Source organism: Rhipicephalus microplus, chromosome X (assembly GCF_043290135.1).
Source record: "Rhipicephalus microplus isolate Deutch F79 chromosome X, USDA_Rmic, whole genome shotgun sequence".
NCBI lineage: Eukaryota > Metazoa > Arthropoda > Arachnida > Ixodida > Ixodidae > Rhipicephalus > Rhipicephalus microplus.
In genome coordinates this window covers 84,937,916-84,957,895 of record NC_134710.1, presented here as the reverse complement: position 1 = coordinate 84,957,895, position 19,980 = coordinate 84,937,916, and the positions used below count along the sequence as shown (strand labels likewise).

The window sequence follows — 19,980 nt, the reverse complement described above, 5'->3', positions numbered from 1 at the left end:
TCGTCTACTTTAAATTCTTTCTCATTAAGAGCAATAATTACATTACAGTTAAGAAAACGACAAAACAATGTCGCCTATGCTTTCCTCGGATTAGTCTGTCTGTTTCATTTGTTGTAGAGGAAGCTGTTGGTGTGCAAGTTGGTACATGTCTCAGTATGTGTTATGCAATTCAATTATTGTTGTTCAGTTAGTTTATTATTCATAACAAAAATAGAGTACATTGTGTACTATTTATACAGTTGACACCGCAGTACATGAGGTAATAAAGGGGTCCCTATGACAGATGATGTTATTTGAATGCGTGTAAAGACATCCTACACATACGTGTATACGAAACAACAAAAAATCGTAATACAATGCGCAAAAGAAAACTTAAGTATGCACAGCGTAAAAGAACAGATTATAAAAACAAAAGAAAGACAACAAAAGGCGAAACGGTTCATGATACAGGAAAGGAAATTAAATATTTTTTGAATTTAGGAGTCGCGGAGGTAGTACTATAGCGCAGAAAGTTACAAAAATGCTGAATGAATGACGTAGTTATTTTTCCAGTACGGATATTCCAAAGACTGGCTGCAGTATATAGTTGTTCATAATTTGTTCATAAGTATTTAGTTGTTCATAATATTAGTTCATAATATGGAAAAACGAGCCCCTCGGACGACTCTGCTACTTTCATATAAGCAAACACGAAATATACAGCAAGGACATCACCGTTTGTCACGTCCTTGCTGGGTACTTCGCGTCGCTACTAAGTTTGACTTATGTACCAACTGGCGCATCACACAGATGTGACCAACTACACGCACAGGAGTGAATCACCCACTCTCCCTTTTCTCCTTCTTACCCCTCCACTCGTACTGCAAATGTTTAGCAGAGATTCCTTTGGTTCCGCATGGCGCGTCATTTGGGCACCTGCGGAAAGCGGAGGGAGGCTTCGGCGTAGGTGAGCCCGGTGAGAAGTGCCCGCACTTTGCCACACTGCGCATGACCGGAAACGTGCGGCTACGGGCGCCCGCCGCTTCCTGCGCTGGCCCGCGCTGCTGTCTCTCCTCCGCGCCTCGGGTCGGCTTCCCCTCAGCGGCCTCCGTCGTCTGCTGCCATCACGAGGAAACTCAGACGACGAGTTCTCTTTCGCTGCACCGGTGGCCGAACGCCGCGTCGTCTGCTCGCCGCGCGCCCTGTTGCCAGACTGCCTTGTTGCGTGCGCGCCGTATTGGCCCGCCACTTCTCCTGTCGTGTTCTCTCGGCAGTGGTCGTCATCGATTACTCACGGCCCACTGACACCCGATTGTTCAGTGCGCACCGTGGTGTGTGCGCGGGAAGACGCGCCACTCGATTCGAACCTCGCCGCGCCACCGGTCGCACGGTGTGCACACTCCGGCTCGACACGTTGTTTCGTGAGGAGGCGCGCATCGTGCCGGCTCCCCTTCTTTCTTACCATCACACGTTCGTACTCGCCGTGTGCTTGCACCATCATTGACTGAGCCAAGAAGTGCAGAACAGTCGCTGTTGCGTGCTGTGGTGGACATAACCGTGAGTGGACGGTGCTGCCTACGAGGGAGTGAATAGTTTTCTTTTCTTTACTGTCAATTAAAAATTTGACATCGAACAGGAGTATAACGAATAACAATATAATCCCGAAGAAATCAGGAGAAGGAATGAAGTGCATGCAAGAGACTCTACTGTGAGGTGTTTCGGCTAGTGTGGCTGCAAAAAGAAAACAGTTTAGTCCAGAGCAAGACGGAAGTCGTTGTGGTCACTGTCCACTTCGGCAACGTCAAAGAAGAAAGGAAAAGAAACGAGCGTTACTATTGACGGTCAAAGCGAGGCGACGCCACAGGTGTCTAGTGTCACCGAGCGAACCGAAACTCGTAACATCTGGCAATCGTCGACCCACGTGACCGCTGTTTGACTGACAAGTGTTGCGTACAGGAGCAATGGAGCAGCGTCCGGGCAAGCTCTGTTGAACAACTGCTCTGCGTACCGGGCACTCCAACACTGCTCGTCGCGGACATGTCAAGAAGGAAACAAGCTAAACCGAGAGCACTGAAACGTAAGGGCCTATTTGACATCTATTTCGCCGTTATTTAGCAGAGGCTGTGTCCACTGATTGTCATAGATTCGTGGTGAAAATGGCACGATGTAGCTAATTTTGATCTTACCGCGCGACTGAAAGCAATCGATCTAGGAAGTTTGAACAGACAGGAGAGTGGAAAAGTGGCGTATAAGTTATATCCAACCCTTACGGCCACTGTGCACTAATATAAAGGATTGCATCCGGAAAAACACGTGGTCTTGGAGTGTTGTTTAATGCTATAATGATTACATTTCTATTCAGTCACGTTTATTGCCATCATTTTGCATTCATAATACTTGTGCTTGTTTTTCTAATTCAAGAAATAGGGATGACCTGTGAGCTAGAATATGTTTCTGCATAACATGAGTTACAAGTGCTACAGACCGTTTTCAGTCAACTACAGCAACCTAGCGTTGTTCTAGTTTGCTTTACTTGGCTGATAACTGCAATTCCTCAACATAAGAAACAACGATACTTAGTTTCGAGGCTTTTGAAACTGCTGAAAAACTTGAGATCATTAACTGAGAATGAGTACTGGCGGAATTGCGGTTTCAGTTCACTACCAGATTGTATATTCAAAATAGACACAAAGTATCGAAGATTTCTCGTGGATGTCAGGTAGAGCTCCATGCTTTCTTTTTGTTGGTTTTATACATCGTGCATGGTTTCGTTATGATCGCCTCCTTTCTTGTTTTGATGTTGTTCAATGGCTTCGCCTGCGCGCGACGAAACCAGAGAGGGCGAACTGCTGACCGGCTTCTTTCTCAAAAACGCACATCCGGCCGCGAATGGTTCGCAGACATAAATGAATGGGATGATCTACTCGACCTGGACTGAACTTTCGTCATTGAAATGCATTGTTAAGTATACGCGAAAAGAAAAAAAAAAGCACAAACCCATGGTGCTAGTGATTAATCACCAGAATTCATGTCATAACAGGACAATTGAAAATGCTTACGTACACCCTACGGTTTCTACTGGTCAAACAGTGTGCCTTGTGGGGCACTTGTACGTATTTCGTTTCAATGTGAAGGACGCGTTTCTGCTTCATGACAGCACACAGAAGTGTGAACGTGAGTAAATGAATGAATGAATGAATGAATGAATGAATGAATGAATGAATGAATGAATGAATGAATGAACGGACCAACGAACGGATCACAGGTCTTCCGTTCTCGGCATGACAAGTAACGCAAGACTACTTCACATACCATACTACTTTTCAGAATTTAGGTGAATTCCACGCGCGGTTTGAACATGGGAACGGAAAGCTTTTCAGCAGTTACTTCCACGCTCAATTCCGATGTACCATGAGCCTTGAAACGGAGAAAGATCTACTGCAAGTGATGGAAGTGAGGGATTTAACCAGGGGAACAAAAGCAATATATATATATATATATATATATATATATATATATATATATATATATATATATATATATATATATATATATATATATATATATATATATATATATATATATATATATATATATATATATATATATATATATATATATATATATATATAAGAGCACTTAGATCTTTAACTTAATAATCTTGAACTGAGTGAAAAGACGTGTCCACGTTTTTGTCCCGCAGTAAGGAGTAAACTTGGGGCTGCTCCTCAAGCTTATTTCTGTTGAGTGGTCCCTGAGAAGTTGTCTTCACCTCGTGCCCAGAGGTATAGATTTCAATTCTGTGTTCATTTCTTTTTCTTTTTTCATTATAATGGAAAAAGAGATTGCCGGGAGCGTGGATCGACAAATTGGGCGCGTAGGGAACGGCGGCTCATCCCTGACAGGGGCTGAACGGCCCACCGTATAGGCAAAGCGACATGAGCTGTGCGATCTTGTTGCGGTGATACGAATCACCCGCATTCAACGGTATTTTATTCGCATATTCTTTCGCAATGATTTTAGTAGCAGAGTGACTATCTGTCCAGTAGGAACAAACTCCCGTTACACAGCTTCACAAACATCGCAGGAAAAAAATAAAAGTAATACGGAAAAGATCATCGTCGCTTTGACGGAAGCGAATTTGTTGCATTTTTTTTTTCAGGGCACATTAAGATATCTTAAAGTGGTTAGCAACTTCGTTCTCTTAGCAATCATACCCATATATCGTAAGCCTTCATCGCCCATAAAAATTTTCGACGTGAGCTCAAGAGTGGTTTCGTTTTCACATCCGGGTGCACAATTTTTCACATCCGGGTGCAAAATCAAACGCGTGCGTTTTCCTCCACTTCCACTCTTGAAATCCACTTTCAGGAATTACAAGTCACGCCAAAAGCTTCTGAAATCTAGTCATTTGTGTAGCTAGGAGCGTTGTTTGCGTTGTGTTCAGTATTTTTGCTGGGCTCAAAAGCAAAACTGGCTAAAAGGCGGCCGAAATGAGGATGTACATCCACGCCACATTCTTCTTTCGCGTCAACTCAAATTGATTGAATGAGTGACCCGTACAAAAACTTGTTGCGAAAAATTAGGCCAGCTTCTCTCTATAGTGGTGCCAAGTCCGACAGAATTGCGCTGCTATACGCAGTCTTCTTTGTTTCTCTTCGGCTTTCTCTTTTTTCCTCCTCCCCTTCTTTTTTCCTCCTGTACTGTTTCTTTTTCTGTCTTCTTCTTGCTCTTTTTATTTTGTTTTTTTCTCTTTTTCTTTCTCTTTGTGCTCTTTCTATTTTACTTCCTATTTTTCTATTCTCTCTCTATTTCACGATCAATTATTCTTTTTCTGTCCATTTTTATACATGCGTATGCCTCCGTCATGCCAAGTGCACTAGTTGTTCTTTTGCTGATGAAGATAAGTGATCATCATCAAAGCGCTCGAAGAACAAGAGGAAGAAGAGTTCGCCTTGACGTGAACGCGTGCTCAATATGCTGTACATGGAGCGCTACGACAAGCGAGAACGGCAGCATAAGAAAGCCCGTCCCCCTTAAGCGCTGCGCACTTAAAAGACAGAAGGGGGAGACACGAGGCCGGATTGTTCGTTCGCTAACTTCTCTACTGCTCGGGACACGCCACTGCCGTAAAAGGCGTTCGAAGCGTTTCAAACGCTTCCTGGAGCGCTTTCTCGAAGAAGGGGTAAAAATGCCATTGTGATTCGTTGTCCATAACGAAGAGGCATCACGATATGGCAAAAAGAGTGGCAAATAATCGACAATTCTCAGCCTAATCATGCAAGACAGTATACAGTGATTATCATCGGCATCATTACATTTGTGTATAGACACACCAGTATGCAATAATGAAGTAATTGGTAAGACCAGTCTGTTCCTTTTTCGGGGCCGGTAGCATGGGGGTCATACATGTTGCCCTGAATGCCTCCTGTTGTGAAAGGAAAGCTCCGTCGAGTAACCCACTCAGCGGCGATGAAGCTGTACAGCATCCGACTCGAATTCGAGAGAGACGGGGTTCGATTCCCAGTGTCACCGGGCACTCACCGGTATTTATTTAGTGCAGATCGATACTCATGGATATTTGGCATTCGGTTGCAGAGGTACGAAAGTGGCATTGTATCGCCTGCAGGTTCGTGAAGCGTTACTGACTCTACTGAAGCATGGAATAATACCATTGTGAGCCTACATGATACCTGTCGTAATGTGATTACATATCGTAATGTGTCGCTGCAAAACTAATACCTATTAACTTTCGAGGAAGATGGCAGCACGAAGCTGATTTCGGTTGAACTTCAATAATGCCCTAACGTAAGCGCTCAAAGGAAAGTATGTATGTATGTATGTATGTATGTATGTATGTATGTATGTATGTATGTATGTATGTATGTATGTATGTATGTATGTATGTATGTATGTATGTATGTATGTATGTATGTATGTATGTATGTATGTATGTATGTATGTATGTATGTATGTATGTATGTATGTATGTATGTATGTATGTATGTATGTATTGTTCTTAGCCTGACGCACACTAGCCCATTAAATAACAAAATTATATAAGAGAAGAATATAACGGCGATTGTGACTTATAAGGTAATCCTCTCCTTCGGATTAGAACAGTGTGTTTACAACAGGCACAGCATTCAGTGGAGGGGGGGGAGAGCGAAATAAACGTTTATTTGGAAACAGTGTTTCGAGCGAGGCCCGATGTCACCCTAAGGTGGGAAGGTTCCCTAGTCCAGGAACCCTCTGGCTTCTACTGCCCTCTTGGCCCTGGCGACGAGTTGTCGCTGGTCTTCCAGGTCCTCGAGGATCAGCTTGGCCTCCCACGTTTCCATTAGGTGATTGTCGTTTATTCTTGGGGCTTGGTCCCGCTCTAGTTGCACGTCGTGGTTCGCATGACACTGGCATTCCACCATCAAGTGTGCCAGGGTACCTGGTACGCTGCAGAGCAGGCACATGTAGCCTTGTGACGTTGGGTAGAGGCGGTGCATTAATATGACATGTATGTAACTGTTGCTTTGTAGGCGTCTGAAAATCACGCTCTCTTCTTTGCTTTGATTTTTTACCGTCAATGTTTCCGTAACGTGCGTCTAAATTGAATGAGACAAGCATTTCCTCTTTTCACTTTACTCTAGTCAAAATGCCCCGCCACCGGCGGGAAGGACACAGCGACTGTGCCCTCGCAGAGTGCCACGTCCACGGCTGTGACGATGGGTCACTCATTTTGTCGGCAAGAACAGCCGCAAATTCAACCCCCGCTCACCCCGATAGAAATGACATTTGCTTCACCAACGTTTGATGAAATTGCGAACGTTGAACCACATGGGCAGCAGTGGCCTGCTGTTGAAAACGATTTTGATATTGATCAATTTAATTGCCACTTATGCCTGGGATTGTTTGATGTGTTCGGCTCGCTGCGCGTAACTCCCTTAATTCGATCAAGTTTGCGTTTTATTTTTCCAGCAACATGTGGTAACAGTGCTTACTGACAGAACTCTATTTTTGTGTACATTCAGTTAGGCAAACGAAATGTGTCCCCTGGGCTACGATAACTATCATTGTGTTTCTCCGAACCCGCCATATATAGCCGTGTGCCTGGGCGGCCGTTTTCTCCTAATCTCAACGGGGGGCGGAGGCACCAGATTTGTCTTGTACCTTTATACTACTTAAGAGGTGCCCCGTCATAGTTTAAAGTGCAGTGTTATGAGCATGTAAGTTTTTGACCACGACGGCGGCCATGGACCTTTGGTGTAGCATTTCAAGAGCTGCTACACAACTTCCCACCTTTACCTGCAGACGGCCTGAGACAAAATCCAGAGGCACCACCCCGTTTTAATTTTGCATCCATGCGAAGCTTCTTTTCTTTTGGACTCGTTTGCACTTGGAGGGGGTCAAGCATTCACCCCCTCCACCCCCCCCCAAAAAAAATATGAAAAATAAAATCCTGCGCACAGCTATAAAACCCGGACTGGCTGCTGTCCCCTATAAGACAAGGGGGTTTCTCTGAGACAAGCTTTACCATGTATGATTTATCAACGCATATAAATCCTGAGCGATGTATGCTGTCTTCGCTGTATAGTACTATATATATGACCTCCGGTATGTTTAAGAATAGTTTATCTTACTCAGGAACAATTCTACCACATTTCCTTCTGCATTACACACTCTAGTGAGCTTTAGGGTGGCGCTTCTATATTTAAAGCATGTCATTTGTTCAGGCATACGGCATAACTAAAGGTTAACTATCAGCAGTCACATGCCGTATACGAACTGCGGCTTCCCAATTAGGCCCAGGGAAGGTTGCCAGTACAACATTTAACACGATGCGGCAGATCAGCCAGCGCTCTCGGACGGTACCAACTCTATAAGAACAGTCGTTGTAAGTACAATGTATACAACTTCAATTCGCTTCCTTTACCTGCCTTCCATAGGCGTATGCGAGTTTCGTCGGATGTGCGCACAATGATCTGGTTCCTGACAGCATTGGTGGATTAAATTAATCGTTCTTTGCCTGTCACAGTTCTCATTCTATATGTACAAAAAGTAAAACGCTTCCGATTATAACGCGGCACGGAAGTGTGTCGGCGCCTCCCAGCACTTCCTCCTACAATCTGACATCTCTCCAATGTGCGCCCACCGTGATGTCATAGATCGGTTGTGAGGAAGCAAAAAGCAACAAAATCAGTATCGGCACTCGCACCATTGGCTAAGAAGCGCGCGTGCATTGTGTTCCCCGGTGGTGTATCAGATTACATTAAGTGTACCCCGAGAGCACGAAATAAAGCCATGAGTGCGGCAGAGAGAAGCAACATTGCCACTTGTTATTTTTTCTTCGGTGCTGCGTGGTTAGAGGCGAAAGTGAGAGAGAGAAGAAAAAAAAAACGCTCCCATTTGTCTTTTTCTTCGTTTTCACTTTTCACGGGAACGAATCGACAAGGGTGCGGGGCTCGGCAATGTACAAATGTGTTCGTCGCAGTGCAACCGGAACTGCAGATGCAAGAGGTGTCGCTTCCTCAGCCGGCCGCCGGGCTTGTCAACAATTCCGACACTTCTCTGCGGTCGCACAATGGTGACGGCAGAAAGAAGCGCGCGCAGGAAGTGGGAAGGCGCTCTGCCGCCGGGGGATGCCAACCACTTGGGGACGAAGAAGCCGCCGCCGCACTTCCGAGCGCCGCTTTCTCTCACACACCCCTCCGCAGCGCTGCATACTCCTGTGGGAGCGGTGTGCGGCTGTGGGTCAGATTGTCGCTGCTTCCCCACTTTCTACCTCTTCTTCCTTGTTCGCCGCCGTATTGGGCCAACTTTCACCTGCGCCTTCCGCTTTTGCACGGGGAGACCGGGTGACCTTAAAGTGAGCACCGCTCCATTCAGAACGCCAGCACCCCGGTTTGAATCCGACTTCGTTTCGCGGTGCCGACTGTCTCTCTCCCCGCCTGCCCACGGTCCGGTGATGTCCGAACCTTTCGTACAAGGTGCAGAGTCGGCGTGAAGAAGGCGTGCACTCAGCGCGCCGACTGTCGCCTTTTGAGGGGTTCGTGCGTTGCGAAACACGTAGCACTTCTCCCCTCCCTTTGGCGGCCACATGCCCGTTCACCGCTGCCGCCGCTCTCTTTGCTGGCCACCCCCGGCGCCACAAAAGGAGGACAGGCTCCGGGTCCGGTCCAGCCGCAGTGTCCCTGTGCTCGAGCGACAACCACATCCGTAGTCGCGCCTCGGAAGTGAACGGACCCCGCCGCGCGACTGGGCCTGTGCGCGCGTCCAGCAAGCCCAGGGTGCCTCGGATTCCCTCACAATGACCCCCGTGCGCTGGTAGAAAAGCGCCGCCGCGGTGGTCGTGAATATGCATCCCCCGGTTATTATTTATAGCTCGGTGCAGTCGGAGAATTGAGAAGAAGGAAGCGTCCACTTCTGGCTTTGAATTCTTGGGCCAGTTATTATTTATGCACCCGCGTACCTCCTTGCCGGGGGGGGGGGCGGGGGGGAACCAAGTTACGCGAGCAGAAGACCTTTATCCCCGCGTCACCTCGCGGACGCCTTGCTGCCCCCCGTCGTGGCCAGCACCCGCACGTTTCCCGCATATATCCGCGGCCCCAATATGTCATGAAAAGAAGCAAACGCCACCGAGCTCGGAAGAGGATAATAAACGCAAGGACGAAAGAAAGAAAAAAAAAAGCCATCGGAAGTAGGGAAGAGACGGGACTTCCCCTCCTTGTCGAGGCGTCGCTGCCAAAAGACGGGAGGGCTCATTATAACGCCGTTGTAAGCCGGAGGTGCGAAAAAGTTTTGACATTTGAAATTGTCACTCGACGACGGTGTAAATTGTGTTGTCCGCGTGTGAAAATTGAACTTTTCGTGTTCCCCTCCATGTGTGTCCCTATGTGTCGTCAAGGTCCCTTTCTGTTGAACATTGCTTTTTGTTGCTTATTGATTTTTTTTTTTGCTGCTTCTGCATATCTCTGCGTCCTAATGCAATTTGGAGGAAGCATATTATTCAATAGATAACAGCTCATATCAGTGCCAGACAGTGAACGGTCAAGGGAAATAGGCTAATGAATCGTTTTTATTTTTACCCTGTATATAGAGTAGAGCATAGTGGGTCAGAAAAAAAATTGTGATTTACCGTTTTGGGTAAACCGAGCAGCCGTTCCAACGTGAACTGTTCTTAAATCGCAAGTGTATGGGTATACTAATGGTCCTTTTACGGATAGCTTGACGTGATGTACTCAGTCGATTAATTTGCCCTCGCGCTGCCAATTACTAACTAGTCTAACTTCCTTATTAACAAAATCGGTAGGGTGACCTCTTGGGTGGGTGGTTGGCACCAGGTTCCGCCACCGAACCGGGACGAATCTCTCGTCAAATAGGTAGCTTTACGTTCTGAGAAATCCGTTTATATTTTCATATAACAGTATTTCCTATCCGAGTACATGAGGCGAAGCTTTTTTAGTAACTTAGGCCTAACACTCAACCACTTATACTTGGCAAATCAACAAATTCATAGTTGTGTGCGTGCGCTTGTGTTTAGCCATTCGTTTCAGCAAATTTGAAGAACTGCCTGTAAAAGTAGCTGGTTCATCTTTTTTTAATTTGGAGAACATAATTAAAGCATTGTTTTCAAAGGAACCCTAAAATGAGGTGGCCAGACACTGAAAATGCGGATTGGTAGTACGGTATCAGCTGAACGTCTCTCTTAGTAAACAGGACAGTTAGCACAGTCGGAAGCAGGGTGCCTGAAATCACACTTTGATTGACATCACTCAATTCAGATGAAGTCGTTTATATTTCTTCTTCTCTTTTTTGTAATTTTTTTTCTCAATGACGTTCAGAAGTTTGTCAAGGGCATTCCGCTCCTGCACCATAAATGGCACGTTTGTATACGCTCAAAAGTGATGCGCTATCAAAGTGAGCATACTATTCTCGTGCGCTCATGAGTTGCTACACGAACGACGGGAAGTGCAATAAAAGAACTTGAACAGCAGGAGCTTTAATAGCAGCAATAAATTTCGCTCAGTGTTTCTCGTTTCTAAAAGGCAGTTCATGTGCATTGTTTAAAAAAAAAATCTGGGGCATTTCAGTATATATACGATATCGAGAGGCCGAAATGAAGAGTGCATATTTTTTATCACATTCCTTAATAAAACAGAACGCCGATTAAGTTCCACTGAGTGAAACACATTGTAGAGTAGCAATACCAGTTATCATTACAAAACCCTGTAGCTTTGCGCTTTCAGACCTCCTCCTGAATATTTATCCCATGTGATGTTGCTTTTTTCTGTGCTGATAACTGAAATAAACTTGAAACTCAGAAACAAGGAAAAAGAAGATAGAAGTTTGGCGTAGGTTGGATCGAATGTTTTCGTAAGTTTATGGCACCCAAATCACAGACACGCATATGAAACGTAATGAAACATAACACAGGCGCTAACCTGAACGAGTGATTTCTTAGAAACTGGCGTATAAAGAAATCATTTTCACTGTTTCAATGGTTCCCCAAGCAGAAAAACTAGTTCTGGGTTTTTTGCTAGCCAAAACCACGACGTGATTACGGGGGACGCCGTACTGAATCGAGGAACTCAAGAGAGATTCATTTTCGCTAGCTGGGCTCTTTTCAGGTGCACCTCAATCCAAGTACCGGGTGTTTTTTTTGTATTCCACCTCCATTGGAATGCGGACACCAAGGTCGGAAATCCAGCCAGCCAGCGTTCTTAGCAATGCGACATCTTGGGCTGCCACTGCGTAAACCACGAAGGAGAGGAGCTGATCGCGGTACCCACTGAGTGTCGTACGTCACAATTATATATATATATATATATATATATATATATATATATATATATATATATATATATATATATATATATATATATATATATATATATATATATCCCGCTATAACTACATCGATTAGCCGCATAACACTGTCCTCGGGTATCGACACTGTTAAGCATCTACAAAAGCAGTGGCGTCAACTTACGCCTATCCTAATGAAGACGTAGCTAATCATCACCTCATTTCGTTAAAACTCCTCGCACCACGTGCCTTTGATTAGTGTGTTAGCGCTGCAGTGTACACGTACACAGGCCTGCTGGCTCGATGTAATTTATTCCCATCATGAGCTATACCAGACGAGCGGGGCGCCCTTACTCAAACATGTCGCTCTATTGTTTACTGTAATTAGGGGTAATTAAATGCCAGACGATGTCAGTAAGCAAGGCTAACCTTATCGCTGTCTAGATCAGTCGTCTTTGCCACGCAGAGGTCAGTGTTAATACGGGTGCATGCCTTGCCAGTTCGGCAATAGTCGTCCGAAACCACATTGCCTCGACCAAGTGATATCCAGTGTGTATCCAATGCAGACATGAGAACCAGCAGGTGGAAACGCAATGTGCAGTAGAAGTAATGTCCCTCAACCCCGTTTCCATCCCTGTTTCTACAACTGCCTACTTCTAAGTAGTCCTCCTAGATATACAAGTACACAGCTCGCTCGCTGCAGATAAGTAGGCCGAGTGATGTGCACTGCATAAAAGGTGTTACATATAACTTCCTTATTTATGTAGCGAGCGTTATGTTACGGAAACTGGCGGGTCTTTTTTGTGTTTATTTTTAACATCAGGCTCAAAGAGAGTTAAATGTAAGATAAGGCTGGCGCATTTTCGAAGATACTTTACTGTGTCTTTACAGACACAACTATTACTTTACCTGTCTTGTCAATGAAGCGTCAAAAGTAACATGCGTGGAAATAACTAACATCTCTCCTTTCTATCTGTATTTGTGTGCTTAAGGTATTACACTCAAAAAAAGAAAGTTCATATAGTTAATTGGACGCACGTAAAGCTACTTGATTTTAGGTGAGTGTCGCATACTTCGCGGCGAGTATACGATGACCTAATCGCTTTCCGCACTGAATCTTGTGCGCGCGTCAGTATACACCAGGAAGAACGCTTTAATGGCGATCTTTGCTTCTGAAATACATTTTGCAAGGTCCACAAATTATAGAAAATGACAGTGTCGATCATCCGCATGCGGCGCATCGGTGTATATAGGTACAAAATTCCCCATAAACGATATATGGATATGTAGAGTTTATCGTCCCAAAACCACCATATGAATATGAGAGACGCCGTATACTGGAGGGCTCCGGAAATTTCGACCACTTCCATGAAGTTCCCCATAAGCGAGCCCTGGCTGAGCAATTCTTGGTCGCCCTTTCAAGAAAAGCCACACATTTCGGCTTGAGAGTCGGATGCACTTTTTTCGTCATGGCTCTTTATCACAATATTTTGATGGTCTTGCGCTTCATAATAATAATAATAATAATAATAATAATAATAATAATAATAATAATAATAATAATAATAATAATAATAATAATAATAATAATAATAATAATAATAATAATAATAATAATAATAATAATAATAATAATAATAATTGATGGGGTTTAACGCCCCCAAACTACAATATGTTTATGAGAGACGCCATAGTGGTAGGCTCTGGAAATTTCGACCCCCCTGTGTTATTTAACGTGCACCTAAATCACAATACACGGGTCTCAAGCACTTCAGTCTCCATCGAAAATGCGTACGCCACGGCCGGGATTCAATCCTGCCACCTTCGGGTCAGCCGTCAGCTAACATAACTACTAGAGCGCCATGTCAGGATTGCAGTTAATGACAAGCCCGCATGATTGGAATGTGAACACGGATATCACTCCGGTACACGCTCTGCAGACGCAACACACAACTCTTGCTGCGCAGTATACAATGTAGGCAAAAATTTTGCCGAGATGGGAGTCTTACCAGCTTATCAGTCACAGAAACTCCCATGCCCGAATTCTTTACTCTGTCAGAGCGGAATAAATTTACTCCCATACTTACATGAAAAAGCTCCCTGGTTTATATAAGTAGATACTCCCCTCAATCCGTTCAAAAATGCCGTCTCTTAGAGGAGTAAACTTTTTACTCTGTTTGAACAGAGTCTAATAAACCCCCATTTAGGAGTGCGCTAGAGCACAAATAATTCACTCCCATCTCGGATTATTTTTCCTGGCAGTGTATGCTATAGCCAGCAGAATTGAAAATATTTATTAGGCTTATTATGGGCAGAAAGTACACGGCAATCAACTCCACAGAGACCTATTTTTTTCTGTTTTCCTGAAATATGTCTCACAAGTTGCCTCAGATTGTTTTGCACGTCGGTCAGCATCATAAAAGGCTGAGTCGAACAATTTAATAACATTTGTAGGAGTTTTACATTCCAAAAGCACGATGTGATTGTGAAGGACGCCGTAGTGGAGGGTTGCGGAAATTTCGACCGCCTGAGGTTCGTTGGCGTGCACCTAAGTCTAAGAAGTACCCGGACCTCAAGCATTTTCGATGAAGGCGAAAAGCCGCATTGTGGACTCCGTCCAGCGACCTTAGAGGGAGCATTCGAGTACCACAACTATGAGACTTCGGCAGTAAGTGTCAAGCAGTTTAGCATCGTAAACTGCTATACCGGTAAAAGAGAAAATTCACGCATGAAAGGAATCGCGACGACGTATCGGGGCGCAACTCTGACAAACTTCTTCGTTCAGCTGAAGATAGTGAAAGCGAAAGTGCGCAAGTTAATCTATTTGCATATGCTTTGTATTTACACTGCATGAAGTGCTTTGACAGCAGGCGAATCATTCCTCAGCAACCTCGAGCACCGTAACTCTGCCGGTTATAACAACATATTAAGAATGAGAGACAAAGCTTTTCGCTCACTCTGTCATCCTCGCTAATTATCTCAAATGTAGCACTTTGCTCACGTGATTTACTGTTTGATTAACTGCATTTGCCCAACAGAGCAGCAGTAAGAAAGCATGCTGCATCTCTCGCGATAGCGCACGTTTTACACGACACGTGTGTGCGTGGGGGAGAGGAACTATATGCATGGAGCTGCGGCGTTGCAGCGTGCCACTGCAGTCTTGCCATTTTGCTTCTGGCTACGTCTATTACACCTCCCGCTAATCCTCACACGTATGTGGGAGTCCACGAATCGCACCTCGTACGCTTCAGTTGTGCTGCGATTCTGTGTCAATATTTCATCCACGGGATGTCATGACATATCGAATGTGGCACTTATGTGCCGGAATCTGGCTGTAATACTATTCAAAGGTGTGAGAACTTTGCATCCTAATGGGAACGAGATCAAAACAGGACAGGCTTTGTCACGACCTTGCTGGTGTTCTAATACAAGGTGCATGAAATCTCTCAAGGTGGATATATAAAAGAATTGTGCGCATATCTTAGGTACATTCTTTTGGAATGTGTGGTTATAGGCAAAAAAAAAATGCAGCCTCCACAGGTGAAGCTGCGGCGCGGTGCACGGCCACGCTGCGCAGCTCCAACCTGAAGGATCAGGCATGGGCCATGTAGCAAGCCCGTGAAGCGACGAAGGTCCCCGGTCCTCCTCGGGGGTGGCCTAGGCGCAGGCCACGAATTTGCCGGACTTTTTAATAAAATGGTTACGTCACCATCATAGAATCATGGCGCTTTTTTTTCTGAGTGACAATTCGTGCCAACATTGTAGGCAGCGTCATGATAGCATTCACTTCAAAGACGTCGGTCTGAGACACAGACAGCTCATTAAAGAAGCAATCTGCAACAGACGACGTCTCAGCCGTTAGTAAATGTGGTGACGGGGACTCTTCGGGCGAGACTCGAACCCGGTGGTGCGCGGTTAACGCTTACATCTTGTCGACCGGCATATTGGCTTCTATAGCGCTTCGTCTGTCTCGGTCCGGTGACGTTCAGCAAGCCGTGGCCCAGTGCAGTTGATTCCCGTTGGCGGCTGCGTGCAAGGGTGGCGAATTTAACGAGCTCCACGGTAATGAGAAATGACCCGGCAGCGGTGCATCCGACGCGCGCAGATTCCTCTGGCGTTTATTAGATTTAAAAGGCGTCGGGGAATCGTGGCATGGCGCGCGCCCAGCGAGAAATGATGCGCTGGCGGCGCGCCCTACCCGCGGGGCCCCCCTATCGACCAACGCTGGGTGCCAATTGAGCCCGCTCCAGCCGGAGACCCCGAGGGGGCCGTAGGGCCAGTGCGCGCGGGCTCGCAGGGGTCGTTACTTCGGTCCGCCTAACGGGGCCCCCGGGGCCGGCCGAGCCGCCGCACAGGCCGCGGGGGTCATTTCCGAGCAGGCCGCTTAAAAATGCCACGCTAGGGAAATTCGCGCGGCCATATCCGAGGCACGCAAGGACACGCGGCCACAGCCGCCTTGCCCCGCTGGCCGCCACGGCACACACAGGTCCCCCGGGGGCCAAAAGGGCGCGCGTCTCGCCAGTGCGCGGCCAAAAATGAAAGGGCCCCGGAATCGTACTCGCCGAGACCGATTGCTCCGATGCCGCACACTGGCTCGCGGAATGGCCCTCGGCGAGCCTTTGGGATTGTTCTTTCTCGCCGTGTACCTTGAGGCTCGACTTGGAAAAACCACCCACGGGAAATTGGAAATACTGATAGGTCTGGCCAAAGACGTACACCAAGCCGTCCTCTCGGGGTGCCAGGTGCCCTCGAGGACTGCGAGTGACCGGCAGTCGCAGCTGCTCCACCGCCTGCATTCCTCATCCCAGACGCTGGTGTCACCCGCATCGCACGGCTAGTTGTTCTCTCCGAGGTGGATTACGCCTGAAGCCGCGCTGAATGTGGCGCTGTGTATGACGTACTGGAATGTGCAATAGTTTTGGACGTGAATGCAGCTGATCAACAAAAATTGAAAGGTCTGAAGGCCCAGCTTGGCACCTTATAGTATTGTGCACAGCTGACGAAGATTGCAAACAGATAGAGGATCTTCGCTATCTGCATGATGTCGTTCGCAAAATGTGTTCGTGTAAGTACATGTGCGTGCGTGCGTGCGCGCCTCTGTCGTGTGTGTGTGTGTGTGTGTGTGTGTATGTGTGTGCGTGCATGTGCATGCGTGCGTGCATGTGCGTGTGCGCGTGCGTGCGTGTGTGTGTGTGCGTGCGTGCGTGCATGTGCGTGTGCGCGTGCGTGTGTGCGTGTGTGTGTGTGTGTGTGTGTGTGTGTGTGTGTGTGTGTGTGTGTCTGTGTGTGTGTCATCAGCATGAAGGTAGCTTAACTTGCCATCTATTTTTCATATGAAAGGAATGCCCCGAAATTGACCTTGTTTCTTTTTCTTTTTTTGTACTGGCGGCAAGAGAAAATCGGCAATTTCAAGTTTTTACGTATTATAACTGTTTTACCTATCTGCAATGCCCTGGCCGTAAACAACAGGTATCCCTTCGCCCCTCTGGCCTCAACTAAAGGCTAACAATAAAACGCCCTTCGACAGTGACAGAAGTGCCTTCATGTTTCTTTCCTTCGTCCATGCGGTTAATTTTAGCTGCTGCCCCGCCGCGGTGGTCTAGTGGCTAAGGTACTCGGCTGCTGACCCGCAGGTCGCGGGTTCGATTCCCGGCTGCGGCGGCTGCATTTCCGATGGAGGCGGAAATGTTGTAGGCCCGTGTGCTCAGATTTGGGTGCACGTTAAAGAACCCCAGGTGGTCTAAATTTCCGGAGCCCTCCACTACGGCGTCTCTCATAATCATATAGTGGTTTTGGGACGTTAAACCCCACAAATCAATCAATCAATCAATTTTAGCTGCAACCACCCGACAGGCAGGTTCACCAACTAGCCCAGATGCAAACTATGCTTACACCAAGCGGTCAAAAAATAAATCAGTACACATTGTGGGGTATTTTGAATTAAATTTAACACTTAAGGCAGAGCGAGGCGACAGCACGTAAGCAACAAAAAAAATGTGGTCACTGTATAAGCAAGTGGACCTGCCACTGACACTTTGCAACCGATTGCAGCCGACGAGGACCCAGGCGAATCGGAGGCCAACGAGGAGCACCACTGCCAAGCGATGCAGGTTGACAGCCGGTCGGACGAAGCCGACCACTCCCCGGCAGAGGAGAACTCATCCTACGCTGCCGGAGACAGCCCGCTGAACGGTAAACAAGACCTTTATGAGGACTGTGAGGCACACGCTGCACGTTTTTTTGAATTTTCGTGACAGAAAACAAAGGAACATATCAATCTGCTCGAAATAATTTTCGGTGATATGCCCGCGTATATAAACACACAATGCGCATAACTCGCTGAACAAATAACCAATTTAACGCATCTTTCCGAAACAACATCTTGACTATGCGAATGACAATCAATGTAAATAGGCAATGAATACTGACTAATTGGTTGTATGTCAGCGAACAAAAAGATAGACTCCAAACAACATGCACTTGCTATTATCGACGTCTACCACGAAATAAGACCACATAAATAAGACTATAAATAAATAAAAAGGAGCTCTCTGCTTTAGGTGTGATAAACTATATACTGAGTACAGGCAATATTGGCAGCCGTGTGTTAACCATTTACTCAGTATGATGGACCAACCCCCCACCGCCCCCCTCCCTTTACTTCCTGTTCGCCTTCATCACGCTTACCGAGTGTACGCAAGGATTTGTGACAACCTTCCAGCAATTGAGTATCTGATACCTAAGTACATAGTCAATCGGATCCCGGCTCGCCCTGTATGTATAGTCCAAGCGCTCGCTGTATACGTACAACATATCACTACATGAGCTGTTTCTTTTTTTTTTTTTTGCTTATGTATTATGTATGTAGACGTAGCTACAATTATAAACGTCACGCTCATATGTTGGACTTGTAATTTGAAGTATTGCTCTAAATACGTAAAATGACAGCATAAGTTCGCGCTGTTCAATTGCGATCTCATTGTTCCCACGAGTGCGCTCATGATTCTCACGGAAAAGGCTGGTAACCCTTCTACGACATGTTAATTAATTAATAATTATTATTTAATTGCAAATTATCTCAAGTGTACCCAAACCATATATATATAATCTAATGCGGAAGAAGGTGACCGCAGCTGTGGTCGTTTCTTTCGCACTGCTTGGTGAGAAGCCCAAGGGCAACACGAACGTTTGTCCTCATTATGTAGCAAATTTTGAGCCACAAGTTTGGCGAGGCAATGGCTGAATCGCTGCTCTTCACCCAGACGGCATATATACGTGCAGCTTTTGTCGTGCATCATTCGACTGCGGGATATCCACCGATATCGCCGAGACCAGCGGCGAAGAGCAATGACAGTTTCATGATTGGCTCGATCTACGCACGGCGTGCACACGTTGAAAAGTGTGCAAGAGTCCATTCACACTGCCATTTGTGCTTATCGGCCGTGCACATGCAATCTCGTGTAAAGATGAAGCCGCTCAATATATATATACAGAACTCGGCTTCTTTATTTCTGCTGCTCCCACAATGTGGAAAGTGGCCCCGTGATGTTGCTAACACACAACTGGGATAAAACACCGGCCGCCAGCTGAGTGTTCTGAAAGAGCTTCGACTGATGGTGCATCTGTAACGCTGAGAAGCGTACAAAGGAAGAACTGCGGTATAGGTGAGCATGCGCTCCTGCGGTTGCGAATGAGCAGGGGCGTAGACAGAAATTATTTTCGGGGGGAGTTAAGCCATGTTCGTGCGTGCGTATATATACGGCAGCGAAATTGAAAAAAAAAAAAACATCCGGGGGACAGCGGGTGGAACCCCGAACCCCCTTGACAACGCCCATGCAAATGAGGCAAGTCGGGTCCTAATTCCAGCCGTGGACCTTACCTTCTTCCTGCTTGCAGCTTTCATCACTGTCGTGAGATGCAACGACCGCACTTCGAATAGAATAAAATGCCCTACGGCGAGACGTTATCGGGCGAGTCTCTCTGAAACTACACGGTTCGAGGTGCAGACATAAATGGCGTTGCAGCTACGAATAAGAGAAAAGCAGGTGGGTGCTCGCTCCGGCCCGAGCACCCTGCTCGTGATTTACGGCACTGTTGGAAATCCTCGGGGGAGAGAGGGATGGTTGGCGAGTATTGGCAGTTGATGAAAGCGATAAAAGATTACTGCGGAGCTCAGCGGAGACTTGCAGCGCCAGCAGGCGTACG

At 46.3% G+C, this 19,980-nt stretch overlaps 1 protein-coding gene across 1 annotated transcript in view; it reads left to right on the top strand.

Annotated features, from left to right (window-relative positions):
• Nucleotides 1-1,154: 1,154 nt before the first annotated feature.
• The window catches only part of L (zinc finger protein Lobe), a 178,708-nt gene continuing 159,882 nt past the window's right edge, over nucleotides 1,155-19,980 (top strand). Inside the window, exons 1-2 of the mRNA XM_075877246.1 lie at nucleotides 1,155-2,056; nucleotides 17,827-17,967. Coding sequence (XP_075733361.1) covers nucleotides 2,017-2,056; nucleotides 17,827-17,967 — 181 coding nt within the window. The 5' untranslated portion in view covers nucleotides 1,155-2,016. The remainder of the gene's footprint in view (nucleotides 2,057-17,826; nucleotides 17,968-19,980) is intronic.